Source organism: Petromyzon marinus, chromosome 36 (genome assembly GCF_048934315.1).
Source record: "Petromyzon marinus isolate PM22_M1 ecotype Great Lakes invasive population chromosome 36, UKy_Petmar_22M1.pri1.0, whole genome shotgun sequence".
Lineage (NCBI taxonomy): Eukaryota > Metazoa > Chordata > Hyperoartia > Petromyzontiformes > Petromyzontidae > Petromyzon > Petromyzon marinus.
In genome coordinates, this window is record NC_133702.1 from 12,756,025 (window position 1) to 12,781,424 (window position 25,400).

Consider the following 25,400-nt stretch of genomic DNA (forward strand, 5'->3'; position numbering starts at 1 on the left):
TGTGCCGGGAAAGGTCCTGGCAAGGATTATTCAGCATCGCCTTGCCAGGCACGCTGAGGAGAGGCTTGCGGAGCCCCAATGCGGTTTCAGGAAAGGGCGGTCCTGCACAGATGCCATATTTTCTGTCCGTCTGCTACAGCAGAGGTGTAGGGAATTCCAACAAGACCTACATCTCTGCTTTATTGACCTGGTCAAGGCCTATGATACCATCAGTAGGCCTGGGCTCTGGGTCGTTCTTCGTGCTTTTGGAGTACCTGACCCTCTGCTCACGATCATTAAGGACCTTCATGATGGTGAGCGGGCCCGGGTAAAACTACGTGGCCGGGAGTCAGAGCCATTCCCTGTACACCTTGGGGTGCGACAGGGATGTCCTCTGGCTCCCACATTATTTAACATCTATTTTGACCACGTAGTTCGTGAAGCCTTCAATAGCTGTACCGGGGGAATCTCCATATGGTACAGATATAATGGGAGGCTAATCGATGCCCGGGTGCGGTCAAGGGATGGCTCCCTAATGCTCAACCACGTTATGTATGCTGATGACTTGGTAATAGCTGCTCGGTCAGAGGAGGAGTTGGAGACGCTGCTGCTGAGACTGGAGCGTGCCACTAAGAGGTGGGGCCTTACCATCAGCCCCACCAAAACTAAGCACCTGCCTGGGTATTTTGTACCATCGGACACTCAACCCCCACAACTCCCAATCGGTGATGGGGCAGTTGTGGAGAGAGTGGAGAGTTTCCCATACCTGGGCAGTGTGCTTATGACTGGCTCCAGTTTAACAGCAGAGGTCTCACTCCGAATCAGTCGAGCGGCAATATCTTTTCATCGGTTGCGTAACGCTGTGTGGAAGCTACCTGGTCTGTCGCTCCGCACTAAGCTTCAGGTCTTCTCGGCCACGGTCATTCCCTCCCTTCTCTACGCTTGCGAAACGTGGACCCCCCTAATGGAACATCTTCGCCGGTTAGAAACATTTAGGCTGGCCTGCCTACGATCCATCCTGGGTTTAACCAGACTGGATTGTGTGAGGAGCTCACAAATCCTTGAAAGATCTGGGCAGGGTCCCATCGGTGAGCTCCTCCGGCAGGCAAGGCTGCGATGGCTGGGTCATGTAGCCCGCATGCCCAGCCACCGCATGCCGAAACAGCTTTTGTTTGGCCGGATTGAGGGGGCTAAGCGGGCGCGGCACGGGCTAGAGAAGAGATGGAGTGATGTGGTACAGGAGGACGTGGAGCTGAGTGGACTTGCCGATGACTGGTACCAGCGGTGTCAAGATCGGCCTCTGTGGAGGAGGCTCGTGAAGGATGCTACTGGGCAGTTGGAGGCAGTCGCCCTCCAACAACAACGGAGGGCGGAGGAGCGACGCTCACAACAACGAGCGGAGCGCCGGGTGGCTAAAGCACAGCAGGTTGGCACAGTAGGGGGCACAGGTGGTGCATCAGCCAGTCATCTCAGTCAGTCGACCCGTGGCACCTGGGTCTGCCCCGTGACCTCCTGCCAGCGGGCGTTCGACACTTCACGTGGCCTCAGGGTGCACATAGCCTGGCACAAGCATCGTGGTGACGTCACCGCCACTTAGTGGCGAATGGCGGTTGTTGTTGTTGTTGCATGTGTGTGTAGGTGTATGCATGTGTGTGTGTGTAAGCATGTGTGTGTGTAGGTGTATGCATGTGTCTGTGTGTGTAGGTGTATGCATGTGTCTGTGTGTGTAGGTGTACGTGTGTGTAGGTGTATGCATGTGTGTGTGTAGGTGTATGCATGTGTGTGTGTGTAGGTGTACGCATGTGTGTGTGTGTAGGTGTATGCATGTGTCTGGGTGTGTAGGTGTACGCATGTGTGTGTGTGTAGGTGTACGCATGTGTGTGTGTAGGTGTATGCATGTGTCTGTGTGTAGGTGTACGCATGTGTGTGTGTGTAGGTGTATGCATGTGTCTGGGTGTGTAGGTGTACGCATGTGTGTGTGTGTAGGTGTACGCATGTGTGTGTGTAGGTGTATGCATGTGTCTGTGTGTAGGTGTACGCATGTGTGTGTGTGTAGGTGTACGCATGTGTGTGTGTAGGTGTATGCGTGTGTGTTTAGGTGTATGCATGTCTGTGTGTGTAAGCATCTGCCAGTCACGTCAGCCAGTCAAACCATAACGCCTTCGTCTATCCCGTCACCTCCTGTCTGCGAGCCTGCGACGTGTCACGTGGCCCCCAGGTGCAGTTAGCCTGGCACAAGAACCATGGTGGGCGCCCCTGCCACTTTGTGACGAATAGTGGCCGTCGCACTTGCCCCAAAAGTCCGTTAAAGGCTACACACGAGGGATCTTTGTCTCTGTGTCTCTATGCCCAGCTGTGTCTGGGCGCGCTGCGTGTCGGCTTCGTCTCCATCTTCCTGTCGTCGCCGCTCGTCAGTGGCTTCATGACGGCGGCCGCGTTCCACGTCCTCGTGTCTCAGCTCAAGTACCTCTTCGGCCTCTCTGTGCCCTCATACAGCGGCCCCTTCGCCTCAATCTACGTGAGCATCTGCCAGTCAGCTCACACACACTGTTAGGGCAAGTGCTCTTAGCGAGCACCAGCGAAGGCCAGCATGGCGCACGAGAGGGTGGATGGCCAACACCACGCCCGGCCACCTTTGTCTCCCCAGTGACGATGTTTACACACACCAGGTACTCATTTAAGGCTGACTCGACCTAGGGGAGGTCCAGGACCGGTTCCGATGATCGTCATTCGCCACGAAGTGGTAGTGACGTCACCACGGGGGTTGTGCCAGACAATGTGGACTTTAAAGCCACGAGAAGTTTCGAAGGTTTACTGGCAGGAGGTCACGGGACAGACTCAGGTGTCATGGGTCGACTGAGATGAGCTGATGCAGCTGCATGAACTGTGCCTCCCTACCGTGCCAACTTGCTGTGTTTTAGCCGCCCGGCGCTCTGCTCGTTGTTGTGAGTGTTGCTCTGTTGTTGTTGGAAGGCGACTGCCTTCAACTGCCTACGAGCATCCTTCACGAGCCTCCTCCACAGAGGCCGATCTTGACACCGCTGATACCAGTCATCGGCAAGTCCACTCAGCTCCACATCCTCCTGTACCACATCACGCCATCTCTTCTCGAGCCCGTTCTGCTCGAGAATGGATGGATCATAGGCAGGCCAGCCTGAATGTTTCTAATTGGTGCAGATGTTCCATGAGCAGGGTCCACATTTTTGCAAAAATAGAAAAGGAAAGGCATAACTGTGGCCGAGAAGACCCGAAGCTTCGTGTGGAGCGACAGACCAGGTAGTATCCACACAGCATTGCGCAGCCGATAAGATAATGCCTCTCGACTGATTCAGAGTAAGACTTCTCATGTGAAACTGGAACTGATCAGAAGCACACTGCTCAGGTATGGGAACCTCTCGACTCCCTGCACAACTGCTCCACCACCAATGGGGTGCAGTGTTTGATGACGCAAAATATCGACCCACACAGCCGTGTCTCCCCGCACGTGATCACCCGCACGTGATCATCCGGGACACGTTACGGCTTTGTCAGATTATTCATGGCACGGCAGCGTCGGTTCACGCCTCTAATCCCACTCGTCCGTGCTTCCATGCAGCTGTACGCCCACGCGCCCGCCCATGCACCTGTGCATCTCCCTAGGCTATCATCGAGGTGTTCTCCCGACTGCCTCAGAGCAACGTGGCCGACGTCGTGACCTCGATCATCTGCATCGTCATCGCCGTCCTCGCCAAGGAGATTAACCAGCGCTTCGCGCGCCGACTGCCCGTGCCCATCCCGGTCGAGCTGCTCGTGGTCAGGACTCCGGCGCGAGCGTGAATCGCGCGAGCAAATTAATCACAATTAACTGCACCGCCGCGCGCGCACAGGGTCCCCGCGGGCCGAGCGCACGCACCATGCACACCGCCTACGGCTGCATGCATAATGCATAGCGAGGAGTAAAAAATAATAATCATCATCCTCCCTCCTGTGCCACACCGCCTGCCCCCATTTCGACCCCTGCCCTTTCAGGGACCCTGCTGCCCTATCTCTGACCCCTAATCCCGTGTCTGACCCTGCTCGTGCCCCCCCTGGCCTCGTCTCTGACCCCTGCATGCCTGACCCCTGACCTTGATTCTAACCGTGAGCCCTGTCTCTCACCTCTGACCCTGTATATGATGCCTGACCCTGTACACAGTTCTTGATCCTATGACCCCTTAATCTGACCACATTATATGGCCCCGACCCCGTCATATGGCCCCTGACCCAAGTGTCTGACCCCTGAACGCATTCTCTGACCGGTGACCCTTAGCTCCCCGTGACCCTGCTGCGTCTGTGTGCGTGCTCAGACTGTGGTGGCGACCGCAGTGTCATACGGAGCCGACTTGGAGGGGCGATTTGGGGTGGATGTGGTGCGCGACATCCCAAAGGGGTGCGTGCGTGCTGCTGTTTGTGGTGACACACAAAGACAACCATTCCCGCATATTACCTTTAACAGACTCTTTGGGAGGAAACCTCTGTTAGCGAGTAGCAATTAAGGCCGGGGGTGAGTGGCCAACGCCACGCCCGGCCACCTTTGTCTCCCCCAAGTTGCGGATATTTATACACCGCACCAGGTATTCATTGAAGTACTCATGTAGGGCTGAGTCGACCTATGGGAGGCCCAGGACAATATAACATATGTGCCACAGGCGGGTATGGAACTCGGGTCACCGGATTCGTAGTGCAACACGTCAACCGCAACCCGTCGCACACCTACACAGAGATATACTCACACTCACATGGCATAGATCTCCACAGCACTCATCTGCACAGTAACACATTCACACACTCATCTGCACCATGACACATTCACACACCTGCACAGCGACACATTCACACACTCACCTGCACAGCGACACATTCACACACTCACCTGCACAGTGACATGCTCACACATTCACCTGCACAGTGACACATTCACCTACTCACCTGCACAGCGACACATTCACACACTCACCTGCACAGTGAAACATTCACACACTCACCTGCACAGTGACACATTCACACACTCACCTGTACAGTGACACATTCATACACTCACCTGCACAGTGACACATTACCAGGCCTCACAAGTTTTGAGAAATCTGAAACTTAACAAAACTAGCTTAGTTTTGAGACGCCGCCCGGTTTATTTTTGGAGGTCGTTGTATTTCAGCCGAGAAGTGTCTGCAGCAGGACACGCTGCTTGGCCTGGAATATGCCCTCCAGCGACAGGTGCATCAGCGCAGTGTGGTTGTCGTCCAGCTCCCATTTGAGGATGGAAAAGTCCGACTCGACCGACGACGTGATGGCAAACACGGTCGCTAAGCCGCCGCAGAACGAGCGCAGGCGCTCAAATCGACTCGGGGCACAGGCCCAGGCGTCGCTGAAGGTCGTCTTGACGATGTGCTTGTCGATGGCGTTGCGCAGGATCGTGTCCGAGTTGTACAGCATTACCAGCTCGCGGTGCTCTGCCTCGATCTGATCGATGCTCTCCTCGGTCCAGACTTCAGAGACATGCTTTCGGTAGGGGTCAAGCGCCTCCTTCAGGAACGTGCCATGGCGCAGCTTGACCAGCTGCGCGGGCAGCACAGACGGCGCATCCTTCTCCAGGGCCTGATTGACGCCGTCCCGTTCGGCCTTGATCGACTGCAGGCCCATGACGAGCGTCATCGCGTATATGGCGACGTGCTTGAGCACATCCTTCTGGTCAGCTGCTTCCAGGCGCTCGTGGCAATCCCTCGGGAACGAGCACTAGTTCTCAATGTGCTCCACGATCGCATCGACCGGGATGTGCAGTGACTCGTAGGGCACGTAGTCGTCGTCCTTGCTGTCGTCATCGTCGTTGCGCGGCTGTATGTTCTCGATGCTAAACATGCTGATGAGCGATCCGACCAGCAGCATGTCGGGGCGCTTGTCCTTGGTGTACTCCATGATCGGGCGACGGTACGACTTGTAGAGCGTCAGCAGGCGGTCGAGATGCACCCATCGCAACGTCTTCTTTGGGCACTTGACGTTCATCTTGATCATCAGGTTGTCCTGCGCGTGCAGGTAGACTGAGTACGTGTAGGCCTGCTTGACCCAGATGCCGTCGTCAATGCCCTCGGCCGCCGCCTTCACGACAATGTCCATCTGATGCGGCATGCACCAGATGCGCAACACGTTGTTCTCGGCGCACGCGACGATGCGGGTGACGACGCCTGCATGACGGCCCGTCATTGTGTTCTCACCGTCCGACGACATGCCGATCAGCTTGGCGCGCCACTTGAGGTAGAGCGCGTCCATGAACTTGGCGATCAAGTTGAAGATGTTGACCGCGGAATGACGTTTGAACATCGGAATCGCGACGAGATGCAAGTTGACCAGCTCGCCGCGATAGCAGACTCGCACGCGCGGGTCGAAGAACGATTGGCCGCGATGCGTGCTCCCGTCGCCAGCCAACGACATGGCCAAAACGCTCTCGTCATCGAGGATGACCGCGATCTCCTACAGCGGGACGGTGACCAGGATGCGCGTGTACTGCACGACGATGGCGTCGTTGATGCCAGTGAGCTTCGCCGTCTTGGTCCGGTCCTTGGCCTTCTGGATGACCGCTGCCGTCTGTCGGGACGACAGGCCGATGTTGATGCCGAAGTAGTCCATGGCGAAGTCGAACCGCAGCACGTCCTTGATCGTCACCGTGTAGACTGCCTTGTCCTCCTCCTGAACGAACAGCTTCATCGCATTAGCCTTCTCCTTCTGCTTCTTGGCAAGCTTCTTGCGGACCGCGTCGGCTGTGTTCTCCTCGCCCTGGTCGTCGTCAATGTCGTCAAGCTGCTCGTCATCGCGAAAGAACAGGTCGCCGACAATCGTCGTTTCGACAATGGCGGCACTGATGAAGAACTGCAGTGTGTCGGTAGCCAGGTCCATGTGGTGGTGCAGCGTGTTGGTGAGCTTGACGAGCCCGTCGAAGTAGTGCTTCTTCTCCTCAACCGACAGGTCCTTGTGCTTCGTCCACGAGGACGCGTGCTGCCCCTCGTGGTGGCTGCGATGCTTGAACGCAGCGAACGGCTTCCTGAAGTACTGGATGTCGCTGCGATGTTTGCGCTCGCGCCCTGCCATGCTGACCTCCACGACGTCGCGGCCCTCGTGCAGGCAGAACTTGCACCGGACGGTCACGTCGCCATTGGCCTCCGTCGAGACGATCTCCAGCGCGTATTCCAGGGCGTGCGACTTCTGCAACGGCGTCGACTTCTTGCCCTTGCCCTTGCTCGCCATCCTCGCGCAACCTCGTTAGTTTTGAGACCGCCACTGACTTGATTTTGAGATATCCGGACTTATTTTTGGAAAAGTCTCAAATTTTATGAGGCCTGCACTTACTACACTCACCTGCACAGTGACACATTCACACACTCACCTGCACAGTGACACATTACTACACTCACCTGCACAGTGACACATTCACACACTCACCTGCACAGTGACACATTCACACACTCACCTGCACAGTGACACATTCACACACTCACCTGCACAGTGACACATTCACACACTCACCTGCACAGTGACACATTCACAAACTCACCTGCACAGTGACACATTCACACACTCACCTGCACAGTGACACATTCACACACTCACCTGCACAGTGACACATTACTACACTCACCTGCACAGTGACACATTCACACACTCACCTGCACAGTGACACATTCACACACTCACCTGCACAGTGACACATTCACACACTTACCTGCACAGTGACACATTCACAAACTCACCTGCACAGTGACACATTCATACACTCACCTGCACAGTGACACATTCACACACTCACCTGCACAGTGACACATTCACACACTCACCTGCACAGTGACACATTACTACACTCACCTGCACAGTGACACATTCACACACTCACCTGCACAGTGACACATTCACACACTCACCTGCACAGTGACACATTCACACACTTACATGTACAGTGACACATTACTACACTCACCTGCACAGTGACACATTCACACACTCACCTGCACAGTGACACATCCACACACTCACCTGCACAGGGACACATTCACACACTCACCTGCACAGTGACACATTCACACACTCACCTGCACAGTGACACATTCACCTGCACAGTGACACACTACAACACTCACCTGCACAGTGATATATTCACACACTCACCTGCACAGTGACACATTCACACACTCACCTGCACAGTGACACATTACTACACTCACCTGCACAGTGACACATTCACACACTCACCTGCATAGTGACACATTCACACACTCACCTGCACAGTGACACATTCACACACTTACCTGCACAGTGACACATTCACAAACTCACCTGCACAGTGACACATTCACACACTCACCTGCACAGTGACACATTCACACACTTACCTGCACAGTGATACATTCACATACTCACCTGCACAGTGATACATTCACACACTCACCTGCACAGTGATACATTACTACACTCACCTTCAGTGACACATTCACACACTCACCTATACAGTGACACATCAATACACTCACCAGCACAGTGACACGTTCACACACTCACCTGCACAGTGACACGTTCATACACTCACCTGCACAGTGACACGTTCATACACTCACCTGCACAGTGACACATTCACACACTCACCTGCACAGTGACACATTCACACACTCACCTGCACAGTGACACGTTCATACACTCACCTGCAGAGTGACACATTCACACACTCACCTGTACAGTGACACATTCACACACTCACCTGCACAGTGATACATTACTACACTCACCTGCACAGTGACACATTCACACACTCACCAGCACAGTGACACATTCACACACTCACCTGCACAGTGACACATTCACACACTCACCTGCACAGTGACACGTTCATACACTCAGCATCACCGTGACAAAGACAAAGGTCCCCCCTCTATCCCTAACAAACTTTTGGGGCAAGTGCTTTGAGGGGGTATTGAAGTCAGCACAATGCCCTGCCGCAACTGATGTTAGTACGCGCTGATCGCTACGCCACAACACAACACACACGCTACACACACACTACACATACACAGACGGTACAAACACACTACACACACAACACCACTCATACCACACACACACACAACACACACACTACACACACGGTATAAACACACTACACACACGGTACAAACACACTACACACGCTACACACACACTACACACGCACTACACACGCTACACACACTGTACAAACTACACACACACTACACACACGCTACACACACACTACACACACACGATACAAACACACTACACACGCTACACTACACGCGCTACACACACACTACACACACACTACACACAACACTATACACACGGTACAAACACACTACACACACGGTACAAACACACTACACACACGACACACTACACACACACTACACACACGATACAAACACACTACACAATGCTACACTACACGTGCTACACACACACAGTACAAACACACTACACAATGCTACAATACACGTGCTACACACATACAGTACACACACACTACACACACACTACACGTGCTACACACACACAGTACACACACACTACACACACACTACACGTGCTACACACACAGTACACACACACTACACACACACTACACACGCTACACACACTACACGCGGTATACACAGACGACACACACATTATACACAGACCACACACACACCACACACACACCACACACACATTAGGGGCCGTCCATAAATGACGTCACGCGATTTTGGCCGATTTTTTTATCCCTCCCCCCCCTCGTCACACGGCGTCACAAAAAGTCAGACCCCCTCAAATATGACGTCACAAAAGCTCTGCCCCCCCCCCAAACCATATTTCCATTTGGAAAATAAAACATGCCTCAAATAACTTTAATCTATTGTCATTGTAGTGCGTATTTAATGTGGCGCTGCACTCTGATGTAGGAGAAATCATTTATTAAAAAGGCGTTGGAAAGCTGAAATTTAGCATAAAATTCACTTGACAATATTCATCGTCTAACTAAAACTGCAGATGTGCAGAATATTACGTTGGAATTCTCTTAAAATTATTAAATAGTAAAAGTAATTATAACTATTTAAAAAATACTTGAAACTTTGTAGTAGAACAGAGAGTACAATTATAACAATCACATATTCATTCCACAGAATGAAAATCCCTGGTAGAATCATTATAATCAAAATGTTTAATAACAATCATTCAAAACATTTACAAAATGTATGCTTCTCCATTCTCCCATGGAGAAGAAAAATGCTCCTTCATGGAATAAATCAAAGGTGGCCTTAGTAAATTTAAATAATCAAATAGTTAATAATAAAAATTAATTAAAATGTATTTAAAGTTGCGCATTTTGATGTGACGCCACATTTCTCAAACCCCCCCTCCCCCCTCGTCACACATAGTCACAAATGTCTGATCTCCTTCCCCCCCCCCCCCCCGGTGTGTGACGTTATTTATGGACGGCCCCTTACACACATACTACACACAAACTACACACACAGTATACACACACACACGACACACAACACACACACAGTCTACACACATTAGACACACACTACACACGTGGACACGCAGTGCAGAGAGTCAGTATTGTCTCAATGTGGCTCAATGGGTTTGCTTAATCTCCGGGTTAAATAAAGGGCAGAGCACCACACACACTACGCTCACACACTACGCACACTACGCTCACACACTACGCACACACCCTCACACACAGATCCGCGAACTCTGTGTACCATGCAACGATTACATGCGGCAAGGCAGGGGCCAGACATTGACTTTTCATTTTAAACTGATGACCTCTACAATTCAATTACTGCCATGCAGAACGCCGCTGGCTCATTTGCATTCCCAGTGGCCCCCCGCGCCCCAACCCCCTCGGCCCCCCCACCAGGGATCAGCTGCCCACTGCCTTCCCGCGGCCCTCTGCCGCCCTCTCGCGGTACGAGGGCAGCAATGGATCCATTGCATCACCACCAAGGCCATGTACTCATGCTGATGCCAATGCAAATTAAACGTCGTAACCCTCCACGACCTCGACGAGCATTGTCACGACGTTCAACAAACAAAAAAGCGGGGACCGCCCTTAGCCGAGCTGCGTTCATTTTCCAGACGACCGCACCCGCAGCAATGGTTCGTCAAGAACGGGCACTGCACAGGCGCAACAGCAGTAGCAGCATCCAGGCAGGGCCGGATTCAGATTGTGTAGGCCACCTGGGCTACAGGTACTGTGAGGCCACCTGGGCTACAGCTACTGTGAGGCCACTGGGCTACAGGTACTGTGAGGCCCCCAGTAATATTTTCAAAAGGAAAACAAAGTTAAAGAAAAATATAATTTATTTTGACAAGGCTAACGACAATCAAATTCAGCATTCACCAATGAAATAACTTTTCACTTCTCTGGCACTGGCAGTGCCAGTGGGGGGGGGGGGGGGTGGCACGTGTCCCCCCCCCCCCCCCCCCCTCAATGATCCGATCTAAATCCCTCATTTCGATCGGATAATTGGGATTCATTAGTAATAAATCGGCATTTTGCGACACCCACTGCCACCGTGTAGCATATTATTAAGTGCCAGGGACTCTATGAGATGATAGGACAATAGTCTGAGTCCATAATTGGCAATAAGTAACGGCAAAGCAGTTATAAGTGACTCGCAGAATTGTGCGCAGTTGCGTATACAGTCCACGACTTCCCTTCAGGAATTCACCTTCAGCGAGCGCGATGCCGATCACACAACGCGGTTTGATTTCAACCCTCAATCGATGGCTGTGCCATCGCCGCACACGCGTCGAATAAAAAGCAAGGGACAAGTCTTTACTTACTAACAAGTCTTTACTTACAGTGAGGGAAAAAAGTATTTGATCCCCTGTTGATTTAGTACGTTTGCCCACTGACAAAGAAATTATCAGTCTATAATTTTAATGGTAGTGAGAGAGAATAACAACAACAACAAAATCCAGAAAAACGCATGTCAAAAATGTAAAAAAATGATTTACATTTTAATGAGGGAAATAAGTATTTGACCCCCTCTCAATCAGAAAGATTTCTGTCTCCCAGGTGTCTTTTATACAGGTAACGAGCTGAGATTAGGAGCACACTCTTAAAGGAAGTGCTCCTAATCTCAGCTTGTTACCTGTATAAAAGACACCTGTCCACAGAAGCAATCAATCAATCAGATTCCAAACTCTCCACCATGGCCAAGACCAAAGAGCTCTCCAAGGGTGTCAGGGACAAGATTGTAGACCTACACAAGGCTGGAATGGACTACAAGACCATTGCCAAGCAGCTTGCTGAGAAGGTGACAACAGTTGGTGCGATTATTCGCAAATGGAAGAAACACAAAAGAACTGTCAATCTCCCTCGGCCTGGGGCTCCATGCAAGATCTCACCTCGTGGAGTTGCAATGATAATGAGAACGGTGAGGAATCAGCCCAGAACTACACGGGAGGATCTTGTCAATGATCTCAAGGGAGCTGGGACCATAGTCACCAAGAAAACAATTGGTAACACACTACGCCGTGAAGAACTGAAATCCTGCAGCGCCCACAAGGTCCCCCTGCTCAAGAAAGCACATATACATGCCCATCTGAAGTTTGCCAATGAACATCTGAATGATTCAGAGGACAACTGGGTGAAAGTGTTGTGGTCAGATGAGACAAAAATAGAGCTCTTTGGCATCAACTCAACTCGCCGTGTTTGGAGGAGGAGGAATGCTGCCTATGACCCCAAGAACACCATCCCACCGTCAAACATGGAGGTGGAAATATTATGCTTTGGGGATGTTTTTCTGTCAAGGGGACAGGGCAACTTCACCGCATCAAAGGGACGATGGACGGGGCCATGTACCGTCAAATCTTGGGTAAGAACCTCCTTCCCTCAACCAGGGCATTAAAAATGGGTCGTGGATGGGTATTCCAGCATGTCACTGACCCAAAACACACGGCCAAGGCAACAAAGGAGTGGCTCAAGAAGAAGCACATTAAGGTCCTGGAGTGGCCTAGCCAGTCTCCAGACCTTAATCCCATAGCAAATCTGTGGAGGGAGCTGAAGGTTTGAGTTGCCAAACGTCAGCCTCGAAACCTTAATGACTTGGAGAAGATCTGCAAAGAGGAGTGGGACAAAATCCCTCCTGAGATGTGTGCAAACCTGGTGGCCAACTACAAGAAACGTCTGACCTCTGTGATTGCCAACAAGGGTTTTGCCACCAAGTACTAAGTCATGTTTTGCAGAGGGGTCAAATACTTATTTCCCTCATTAAAATACAAATCAATTTATAACATTTTTGACATGCGTTATTCTGGATTTTTTTTGTTGTTATTCTGTTTCTCACTGTTCAAATAAACCTACCATTAAAATTTAAAATTATTGACTGATCATTTTTTTGTCAGTGGGCAAACGTACAAAATCAGCAGGGGATCAAATACTTTTTTTTCCCTCACTGTACTAACTACTGTCATTTTTCATTGCTGGAGGGGTTGCCCCCCCCCTACCTGAAAATCCTGGCTCCGCCATTGATCTCTGGAGGCCCTCCAGCTGGCGGAGGCCCCTGGGCTGCAGCCCCTAAAGCCCCCACGCCTTAATCCGGCCCTGCATCCAGGCACCCATCATCCACCTTCCAGGAGGTCATCACCTCTCCAGGCATATTACCTGTTCAGACTCTCAGCCATTCAGGCTCTCACCTGTACAGATTATCACCTCTATAGACCATCACCCGTTCAGGCTCTCACGTGTTCTGTCTGACGTACGAGGAACTTTGATGTTGTAATTGTTGTTGGATCGGACATTCGTAACATATGCGCGCATTACAAGTTTATTGATGATGTAATTGTTATTGTATTTATTATGATTGTTTTTTTAATTGTTGTTGTGATTATTGTTGTGATTGTTCTCGCTGTGATTGTTGTTGTTTTAATGGTTGTTTTTGTCGTCCCAGGCTGGCTCCTCCGGTTATACCGGACGTGAGCCTCTTCCCCGAGATAATCGGGGATGCGTTTGCCATAGCGATCGTGGCCTTCGTGGTGCCCCTGTCACTCAGCAAGATCTTCGCACAGAAGCACGGATACGCTATCGATAGCAACCAGGTAACTGGGTACCCGTAACTAGGTCGCCTGGTTACCAGATAAATAAGTTACCTTGTAACCAGGTAGTAACCGGATATCTTGGTAACCAGATGACTTGGTAACCAGGTAACCAAGTGACCTGTTAACCAGGCAAATGTGTAACCAGATGAACTGGTAATCAGGTTTCCGAATACCCAGCTACCAGGTGACCTGGTAATCAGGTAGCCGGATAACCAGGTAACCAGGTGACCTGGTAACCTTGAACCAAATAACTGGTTAACAAGTTGACCCATTAAGGAGGTAACCAGATAAGCAGGTTACCCAATAACTGGATAACCGGGCAGCCAGCTGGCAGATGAAACAATGTGACTGGGATGTAATGAGATTTATTCGATCCGTGTAAATCACTAAATGGGGTTCCCAGACAGCCGTCTTCCATGCGTTGCATCTGGCACAGGTCATTGTGACTGCGTCTGTCTCGCTCGCCCCTCCATCATTTAACTATTTACTGATTTAACTTTGATAGCACTCCGGCTTGCCAGCTGCACTGCTACTGATGATGGTCTTGGTTGGTCATTACAATGTGGAGAGCGGTGGTGCAGTGATTGGCGCATTGTGCAACGAATCAGACTTCAGTTAGATTACCAGCCCACGGTCAACATCAGTAGCGATTATCTGAACTGGTCCTTAAATGAGTAACTGGTGCAATGTGGCAACATCAGCACTTGGGAGACAAAGGCGGCCGGGCGTGGTGCTGGCCACCCACATAAGTGCGCTGTGCCAGCGTTTTTATGTGCTTGCCCCAACCATATGTGGAGGCTACACAGGAAATATTTGCCTTTGTTTTTTGTTCATTATATATTTGGCTCTGATGCATGGTGATGATATTGATGATGTTGTTAATAATGATTTTAATGATGACGATTGTGATATTGATGTTGATAGCGTTGATGTTGATTATAACGATGCTGATAACAATGTTGATCATGATCCACAGGAGTTGCTTGCGTTCGGGTTGAGCAACATCTTCGGGTCGTTCTTCCAGACGGTCGTGGTGAGCACGTCGCTCTCCCGCTCACTCATACAGGAGAGCTCTGGCGGCAAGACACAGGTCCTGGCCACACCACCACCGCACCATGCTAACACAGCACCGCACCACACTGACACAGCACCACACCACGCTAACACATTATCGCAAAATGCTAACACAGCACCGCACCACCACCACCGCACCATGGAACAACACCACCGCACCACGCTAACACAGCACCGCACCACGCTAACACAGCACCGAACCATGCTAACACAACACCGCACCACGCTAACACAGCACCACACTAACACAGCACCACACCACACTAACACAGCACCACACCACACTAACACAGCACCACACCACGCTAACACAGCACCACACCACGCTAACACAGCACCACACCACACTAACACAGCACCACACCACGCTAAAACAGCACCACAACACACTAACACAGCACCGCACCACGCTAACACAGCCCCTCACCACACTAACACAGCACCACACCACACTAACACAGCACCACACCACACTAACACAGCACCACACCACACTAACACAGCAACACACCTCACTAACACAGCACCGCACCACGCTAACACAGCACCACACTAACACAGCACCACATCACACGAACACAGCACCACACTAACACAGCACCACACCACACTAACATAGCACCGCACCACGCTAACACAGCATCACACCACACTAACACAGCACCACACTAACACAGCACCACACCACACTAACACAGCACCACAACACACTAACACAGCACCGCACCACGCTGACACAGCACCACACCACACTAACACAGCACCACACCACACTAACACAGCAACACACAATTAACACAGCACTACACCATGCTACCACAGCACCACACTAACACAGCACCACGCCACACTAACAGAGCAACACACTAACACATCACCACACTAACACAGCAGCACACCACGCTAAAACAGCACCACACTACACTAACACAGCACCACACTAACACACCACCGCACCACACTAACACAGCACCAAACCACACTAACACAGCACCACAACACAATAACACAGCACCACACCACAATAACAAAGAACCACACCACTCTAAAACAGCACCACACCACACTATCACAGCACCACACTAACACAGCACCACAACACGCTAAAACAGCACCACACTACACTAACACATCACCCTACCACACTAACACAGCACCACACTAACACAGCACCGCACCATGCTAACACAGCACAACACCACACTAACACAGCACCACACCACACTAACACAGCACCGCACCACACTTACACCGCAACACACCACACTAACACAGCACCACACCACACTAACACAGCAACACACCACTAAAACAGCACCGCACCACGCTAACACAGCACCACACTAACACAGCACCACACTAACATAGCACCACACCGCGCTAAAACAGCACCACACTACACTAACACATCACCCTACCACACTAACACAGCACCACACTAACACAGCACCACACCACACTAACGCAGCACCACACCACACTAACACAGCACCACACCACACTAAAACAGCACCACACCACACTAACATAGCACCACATCACACTAACACAGCACCGCACAACACCACACTAACACAGCACGGCACCACGCTAACACAGCACCACACCACACTAACACAGCACCACCCCACACTAACACAGCACCGCACCACGCTTACACAGCACCACACCACACTAACATAACACCACACTACACTAACACAGCAACACACCACTAACACAGCACCGCACCACGCTAACACAGCACCACACTAACACAGCACCACACTAACACAGCACCTCACCACACTAACATAGCACCACACCACACTAACACAGCACCACACCCTGCTAACACAGCACCACACCACACTAACACAGCACCACACCACATTAACACTGCACCACACGACGCTAACATAGCACCACACCACACGAACACAGCACCGCACCACACTAACACAGCACCGCACCACACTAACACAGCAACAAACCACACTAACACAGCACCACAACACAATAACACAGCACCACACCACACTAACAAAGAACCACACCACTCTAAAACAGCACCACACCACACTATCACAGCACCACACTAACACAGCACCACAACACGCTAAAACAGCACCACACTACACTAACACATCACCCTACCACACTAACACAGCACCACACTAACACAGCACCGCACCACGCTAACACAGCACCACACCACACTAACACAGCACCACACCACACTAACACAGCACCGCACCACGCTTACACCGCAACACACCACACTAACACAGCACCACACCACACTAACACAGCAACACACCACTAAAACAGCACCGCACCACGCTAACACAGCACCACACTAACACAGCACCACACTAACATAGCACCACACCGCGCTAAAACAGCACCAGACTACACTAACACATCACCCTACCACACTAACACAGCACCACACTAACACAGCACCACACCACACTAACGCAGGACCACACCACACTAACACAGCACCACACCACACTAAAACAGCACCACACCACACTAACATAGCACCACATCACACTAACGCAGCACCGCACAACACCACACTTACACAGCACGGCACCACGCTAACACAGCACCACACCACACTAACACAGCACCACCCCACACTAACACAGCACCGCACCACGCTTACACAGCACCACACCACACTAACACAACACCACACTACACTAACACAGCAACACACCACTAACACAGCACCGCACCACGCTAACACAGCACCACACTAACACAGCACCACACTAACACAGCACCTCACCACACTAACATAGCACCACACCACACTAACACAGCACCACACCCTGCTAACACAGCACCACACCACACTAACACAGCACCGCACCACATTAACACTGCACCACACGACGCTAACATAGCACCACACCACACGAACACAGCACCGCACCACACTAACACAGCACCACACCACACTAACACTGCACCGCACCACGCTAACACAGCACCACACCACACTAACACAGCACCGCACCACAATAACACAGCACCGCACCACACTAACGCAGCACCACATCACACGAAGACAGCACCACACCACACTAACACAGCACCGCACAGCACCACACTACATTAACACAGCACCGCACCACGCTAACACAGCACCACACCACACTAACACAGCACCACACCACACTAACATAGCACCAAACCACACTAACACAACACCACACAGCACCACACCACACTAACACAGCACCACAATACACTAACACAGCACCGCACCACGCTGACACAGCACCACACCACACTAACACAGCACCACACTAACACAGCAACACACAATTAACACAGCACTGCACCATGCTACCACAGCACCACACTAACACAGCACCACACTAACACAGCAACACACTAACACAGCACCACACTAACACAGCAGCACACCACGCTAAAGCAGCACCACACTACACTAACACAGCACCACACTAACACAGCACCGCTCCACACTAACACAGCATCACACCACACTAACACATCACCACATCACACTAACACAGCACCATACTAACACAGCACCACACCACACTAACACAGCACCACACCACACTAACAAAGCACCACACCACTCTAAAACAGCACCACACCACACTATCACAGCACCACACTAACACAGCACCACACCACGCTAAAACAGCACCACACTACACTAACACAGCAGCACACTAACACAGCACCGCACCACACTAACACAGCACCACACTAACACATCACCATACCACACTAACACAGCACCACACTAACACAGCACCACACCACACTAACACAGGACCACACCACACTAACACAGCACCACACCACACTAGCACAGCACCACACCACACTAACACAGGACCAGACCACACTAACACAGCACCACACCACACTAACACAGCACCACACCACACTAACACAGCACCACACCACACGAACACAGCACCGCACCACACTAACACAGCACCGCACCACACTAACACAGCAACAAACCACACTAACACAGCACCACAACACAATAACACAGCACCACACCACACTAACAAAGAACCACACCACTCTAAAACAGCACCACACCACACTATCACAGCACCACACTTACACAGCACCACAACACGCTAAAACAGCACCACACTACACTAACACATCACCCTACCACACTAACACAGCACCACACTAACACAGCACCGCACCACGCTAACACAGCACCACACTAACACATCACCATACCACACTAACACAGCACCACACTAACACAGCACCACACCACACTAACACAGGACCACACCACACTAACACAGCACCACACCACACTAGCACAGCACCACACCACACTAACACAGGACCAGACCACACTAACACAGCACCACACCACACTAACACAGCACCACACCACACTAACACAGCACCACACCACACGAACACAGCACCGCACCACACTAACACAGCACCGCACCACACTAACACAGCAACAAACCACACTAACACAGCACCACAACACAATAACACAGCACCACACCACACTAACAAAGAACCACACCACTCTAAAACAGCACCACACCACACTATCACAGCACCACACTTACACAGCACCACAACACGCTAAAACAGCACCACACTACACTAACACATCACCCTACCACACTAACACAGCACCACACTAACACAGCACCGCACCACGCTAACACAGCACCACACCACACTAACACAGCACCACACCACACTAACACAGCACCGCACCACGCTTACACCGCAACACACCACACTAACACAGCACCACACCACACTAACACAGCAACACACCACTAAAACAGCACCGCACCACGCTAACACAGCACCACACTAACACAGCACCACACTAACATAGCACCACACCGCGCTAAAACAGCACCACACTACACTAACACATCACCCTACCACACTAACACAGCACCACACTAACACAGCACCACACCACACTAACGCAGGACCACACCACACTAACACAGCACCACACCACACTAAAACAGCACCACACCACACTAACATAGCACCACATCACACTAACACAGCACCGCACAACACCACACTTACACAGCACGGCACCACGCTAACACAGCACCACACCACACTAACACAGCACCACCCCACACTAACACAGCACCGCACCATGCTTACACAGCACCACACCACACTAACACAACACCACACTACACTAACACAGCAACACACCACTAACACAGCACCGCACCACGCTAACACAGCACCACACTAACACAGCACCACACTAACACAGCACCTCACCACACTAACATAGCACCACACCACACTAACACAGCACCACACCCTGCTAACACTGCACCACACGACGCTAACATAGCACCACACCACACGAACACAGCACCGCACCACACTAACACAGCACCACACCACACTAACACTGCACCGCACCACGCTAACACAGCACCACACCACACTAACACAGCACCGCACCACAATAACACAGCACCGCACCACACTAACGCAGCACCACATCACACGAAGACAGCACCACACCACACTAACACAGCACCGCACAGCACCACACTACATTAACACAGCACCGCACCACGCTAACACAGCACCACACCACACTAACACAGCACCACACTAACACAGCAACACACAATTAACACAGCACTGCACCATGCTACCACAGCACCACACTAACACAGCACCACACTAACATAGCACCAAACCACACTAACACAACACCACACAGCACCACACCACACTAACACAGCACCACAATACACTAACACAGCACCGCACCACGCTGACACAGCACCACACCACACTAACACAGCACCACACTAACACAGCAACACACAATTAACACAGCACTGCACCATGCTACCACAGCACCACACTAACACAGCACCACACTAACACAGCAACACACTAACACAGCACCACACTAACACAGCAGCACACCACGCTAAAGCAGCACCACACTACACTAACACAGCACCACACTAACACAGCACCGCTCCACACTAACACAGCATCACACCACACTAACACATCACCACATCACACTAACACAGCACCATACTAACACAGCACCACACCACACTAACACAGCACCACACCACACTAACAAAGCACCACACCACTCTAAAACAGCACCACACCACACTATCACAGCACCACACTAACACAGCACCACACCACGCTAAAACAGCGCCACACTACACTAACACAGCAGCACACTAACACAGCACCGCACCACACTAACACAGCACCACACTAACACATCACCATACCACACTAACACAGCACCACACTAACACAGCACCACACCACACTAACACAGGACCACACCACACTAACACAGCACCACACCACACTAGCACAGCACCACACCACACTAACACAGGACCAGACCACACTAACACAGCACCACACCACACTAACACAGCACCACACCACACTAACACAGCACCACACCACACTAACACAGCACCACACCACACTAACATAGCAACACACCACACTAACACAACACCGCACAGCACACACCACACTAACACAGGACCACACCACACTAACACAGCACCACACCACACTAACACAGCACAGCACCACCCTAACACAGCACCGCACATCGCTGACACAGCACCACACCACACTAAAACAGCACCACACTAACACAGCAACACACAATTAACACAGCACTATGCTACCATAACACCACACTAACACAGCACCACACCACACTAACATAGCAACACACCACACTAACACAACACCGCACAGCACCACACCACACTAACACAGGACCACACCACACTAACACAGCACCACACCACACTAACATAGCACCACACCACACTAACACAGCACCGCACAGCACAGCACCACAGTAACACAGCACCACACCACGCTAAAACAGCACCACACTACACTAACACATCAGCCTACCACACTAACACAGCACCACACTAACACAGGACCACACCACACTAACACAGGACCACACCACACTAACACAGCACCACACCACACTAACATAGCACCACATCACACTAACACAGCACCGCACAACACCACACTAAAACAGGAGCACACCACACTAACACAGCACCACACTAACACAGCAACACACAATTAACACAGCACTGCACCATGCTACCACAGCACCACACTAACACAGCACCACACTAACACAGCAACACACTAACACAGCACCACACTAACACAGCAGCACACCACGCTAAAGCAGCACCACACTACACTAACACAGCACCACACTAACACAGCACCGCTCCACACTAACACAGCATCACACCACACTAACACATCACCACATCACACTAACACAGCACCATACTAACACAGCACCACACCACACTAACACAGCACCACACCACACTAACAAAGCACCACACCACTCTAAAACAGCACCACACCACACTATCACAGCACCACACTAACACAGCACCACACCACGCTAAAACAGCACCACACTACACTAACACAGCAGCACACTAACACAGCACCGCACCACACTAACACAGCACCACACTAACACATCACCATACCACACTAACACAGCACCACACTAACACAGCACCACACCACACTAACACAGGACCACACCACACTAACACAGCACCACACCACACTAGCACAGCACCACACCACACTAACACAGGACCAGACCACACTAACACAGCACCACACCACACTAACACAGCACCACACCACACTAACACAGCACCACACCACACTAACACAGCACCACACCACACTAACATAGCAACACACCACACTAACACAACACCGCACAGCACACACCACACTAACACAGGACCACACCACACTAACACAGCACCACACCACACTAACACAGCACAGCACCACCCTAACACAGCACCGCACATCGCTGACACAGCACCACACCACACTAAAACAGCACCACACTAACACAGCAACACACAATTAACACAGCACTATGCTACCATAACACCACACTAACACAGCACCACACCACACTAACATAGCAACACACCACACTAACACAACACCGCACAGCACCACACCACACTAACACAGGACCACACCACACTAACACAGCACCACACCACACTAACATAGCACCACACCACACTAACACAGCACCGCACAGCACAGCACCACAGTAACACAGCACCACACCACGCTAAAACAGCACCACACTACACTAACACATCAGCCTACCACACTAACACAGCACCACACTAACACAGGACCACACCACACTAACACAGGACCACACCACACTAACACAGCACCACACCACACTAACATAGCACCACATCACACTAACACAGCACCGCACAACACCACACTAAAACAGGAGCACACCACACTAACACAGCACCACACCACACTAACACAGCACAGCACCACCCTAACACAGCACCGCACTACGCTGACACAGCACCACACCACACTAAAACAGCACCACACCACACTAACACAGCAACACACAATTAACACAGCACTGCACCATGCTACCATAGCACCACACTAACACAGCACCACACTAACACATCACCACACCACACGAACACAGCAACACACTAACACAGCACCACACTAACACAGCAGCACACCACGCTAAAACAGCACCACACTACACTAACACAGCACCACACTAACACAGCGCCGCACCACACTAACACAGCACCACACTAACACATCACCACACCACAATAACACAGCACCACACCACACTAACACAGCACCACACCACACTAACACAGCAACACACCTCACTAACACAGCACCGCACCACGCTAACACAGCACCACACTAACACAGCACCACATCACACGAACACAGCACCACACTAACACAGCACCACACCACACTAACATAGCACCGCACCACACTAACACAGCATCACACCACACTAACACAGCACCACACTAACACAGCACCACACCACACTAACACAGCACCACAACACACTAACACAGCACCGCACCACGCTGACACAGCACCACACCACACTAACACAGCACCACACCACACTAACACAGCAACACACAATTAACACAGCACTACACCATGCTACCACAGCACCACACTAACACAGCACCACGCCACACTAACAGAGCAACACACTAACACATCACCACACTAACACAGCAGCACACCACACTAACACACCACCGCACCACACTAACACAGCACCAAACCACACTAACACAGCACCACAACACAATAACACAGCACCACACCACACTAACAAAGAACCACACCACTCTAAAACAGCACCACACCACACTATCACAGCACCACACTAACACAGCACCACAACACGCTAAAACAGCACCACACTACACTAACACATCACCCTACCACACTAACACAGCACCACACTAACACAGCACCGCACCACGCTAACACAGCACCACACCACACTAACACAGCACCACACCACACTAACACAGCACCGCACCACACTTACACCGCAACACACCACACTAACACAGCACCACACCACACTAACACAGCAACACACCACTAAAACAGCACCGCACCACGCTAACACAGCACCACACTAACACAGCACCACACTAACATAGCACCACACCGCGCTAAAACAGCACCACACTACACTAACACATCACCCTACCACACTAACACAGCACCACACTAACACAGCACCACACCACACTAACGCAGCACCACACCACACTAACACAGCACCACACCACACTAAAACAGCACCACACCACACTAACATAGCACCACATCACACTAACACAGCACCGCACAACACCACACTAACACAGCACGGCACCACGCTAACACAGCACCACACCACACTAACACAGCACCACCCCACACTAACACAGCACCGCACCACGCTTACACAGCACCACACTAACACAGCACCACACTAACACAGCACCTCACCACACTAACATAGCACCACACCACACTAACACAGCACCACACCCTGCTAACACAGCACCACACCACACTAACACAGCACCGCACCACATTAACACTGCACCACACGACGCTAACATAGCACCACACCACACGAACACAGCACCGCACCACACTAACACAGCACCGCACCACACTAACACAGCACCAAACCACACTAACACAGCACCACAACACAATAACACAGCACCACACCACACTAACAAAGAACCACACCACTCTAAGACAGCACCACACCACACTATCACAGCACCACACTA

General features: G+C 51.3%; 1 protein-coding gene across 3 annotated transcripts in view; it reads left to right on the forward strand.

Moving 5' to 3' along the window:
- LOC116949463 (pendrin-like) overlaps positions 1-25,400 on the forward strand; it is a 176,738-nt gene that overhangs the window by 64,096 nt on the left and 87,242 nt on the right. For all 3 annotated transcript variants that reach the window (XM_076072136.1, XM_076072135.1, XM_076072134.1), the window contains 5 exons: positions 2,333-2,497; positions 3,619-3,771; positions 4,305-4,387; positions 13,944-14,091; positions 15,068-15,181. In XM_076072136.1, coding sequence (XP_075928251.1) covers positions 2,333-2,497; positions 3,619-3,771; positions 4,305-4,387; positions 13,944-14,091; positions 15,068-15,181 — 663 coding nt within the window. The remainder of the gene's footprint in view (positions 1-2,332; positions 2,498-3,618; positions 3,772-4,304; positions 4,388-13,943; positions 14,092-15,067; positions 15,182-25,400) is intronic.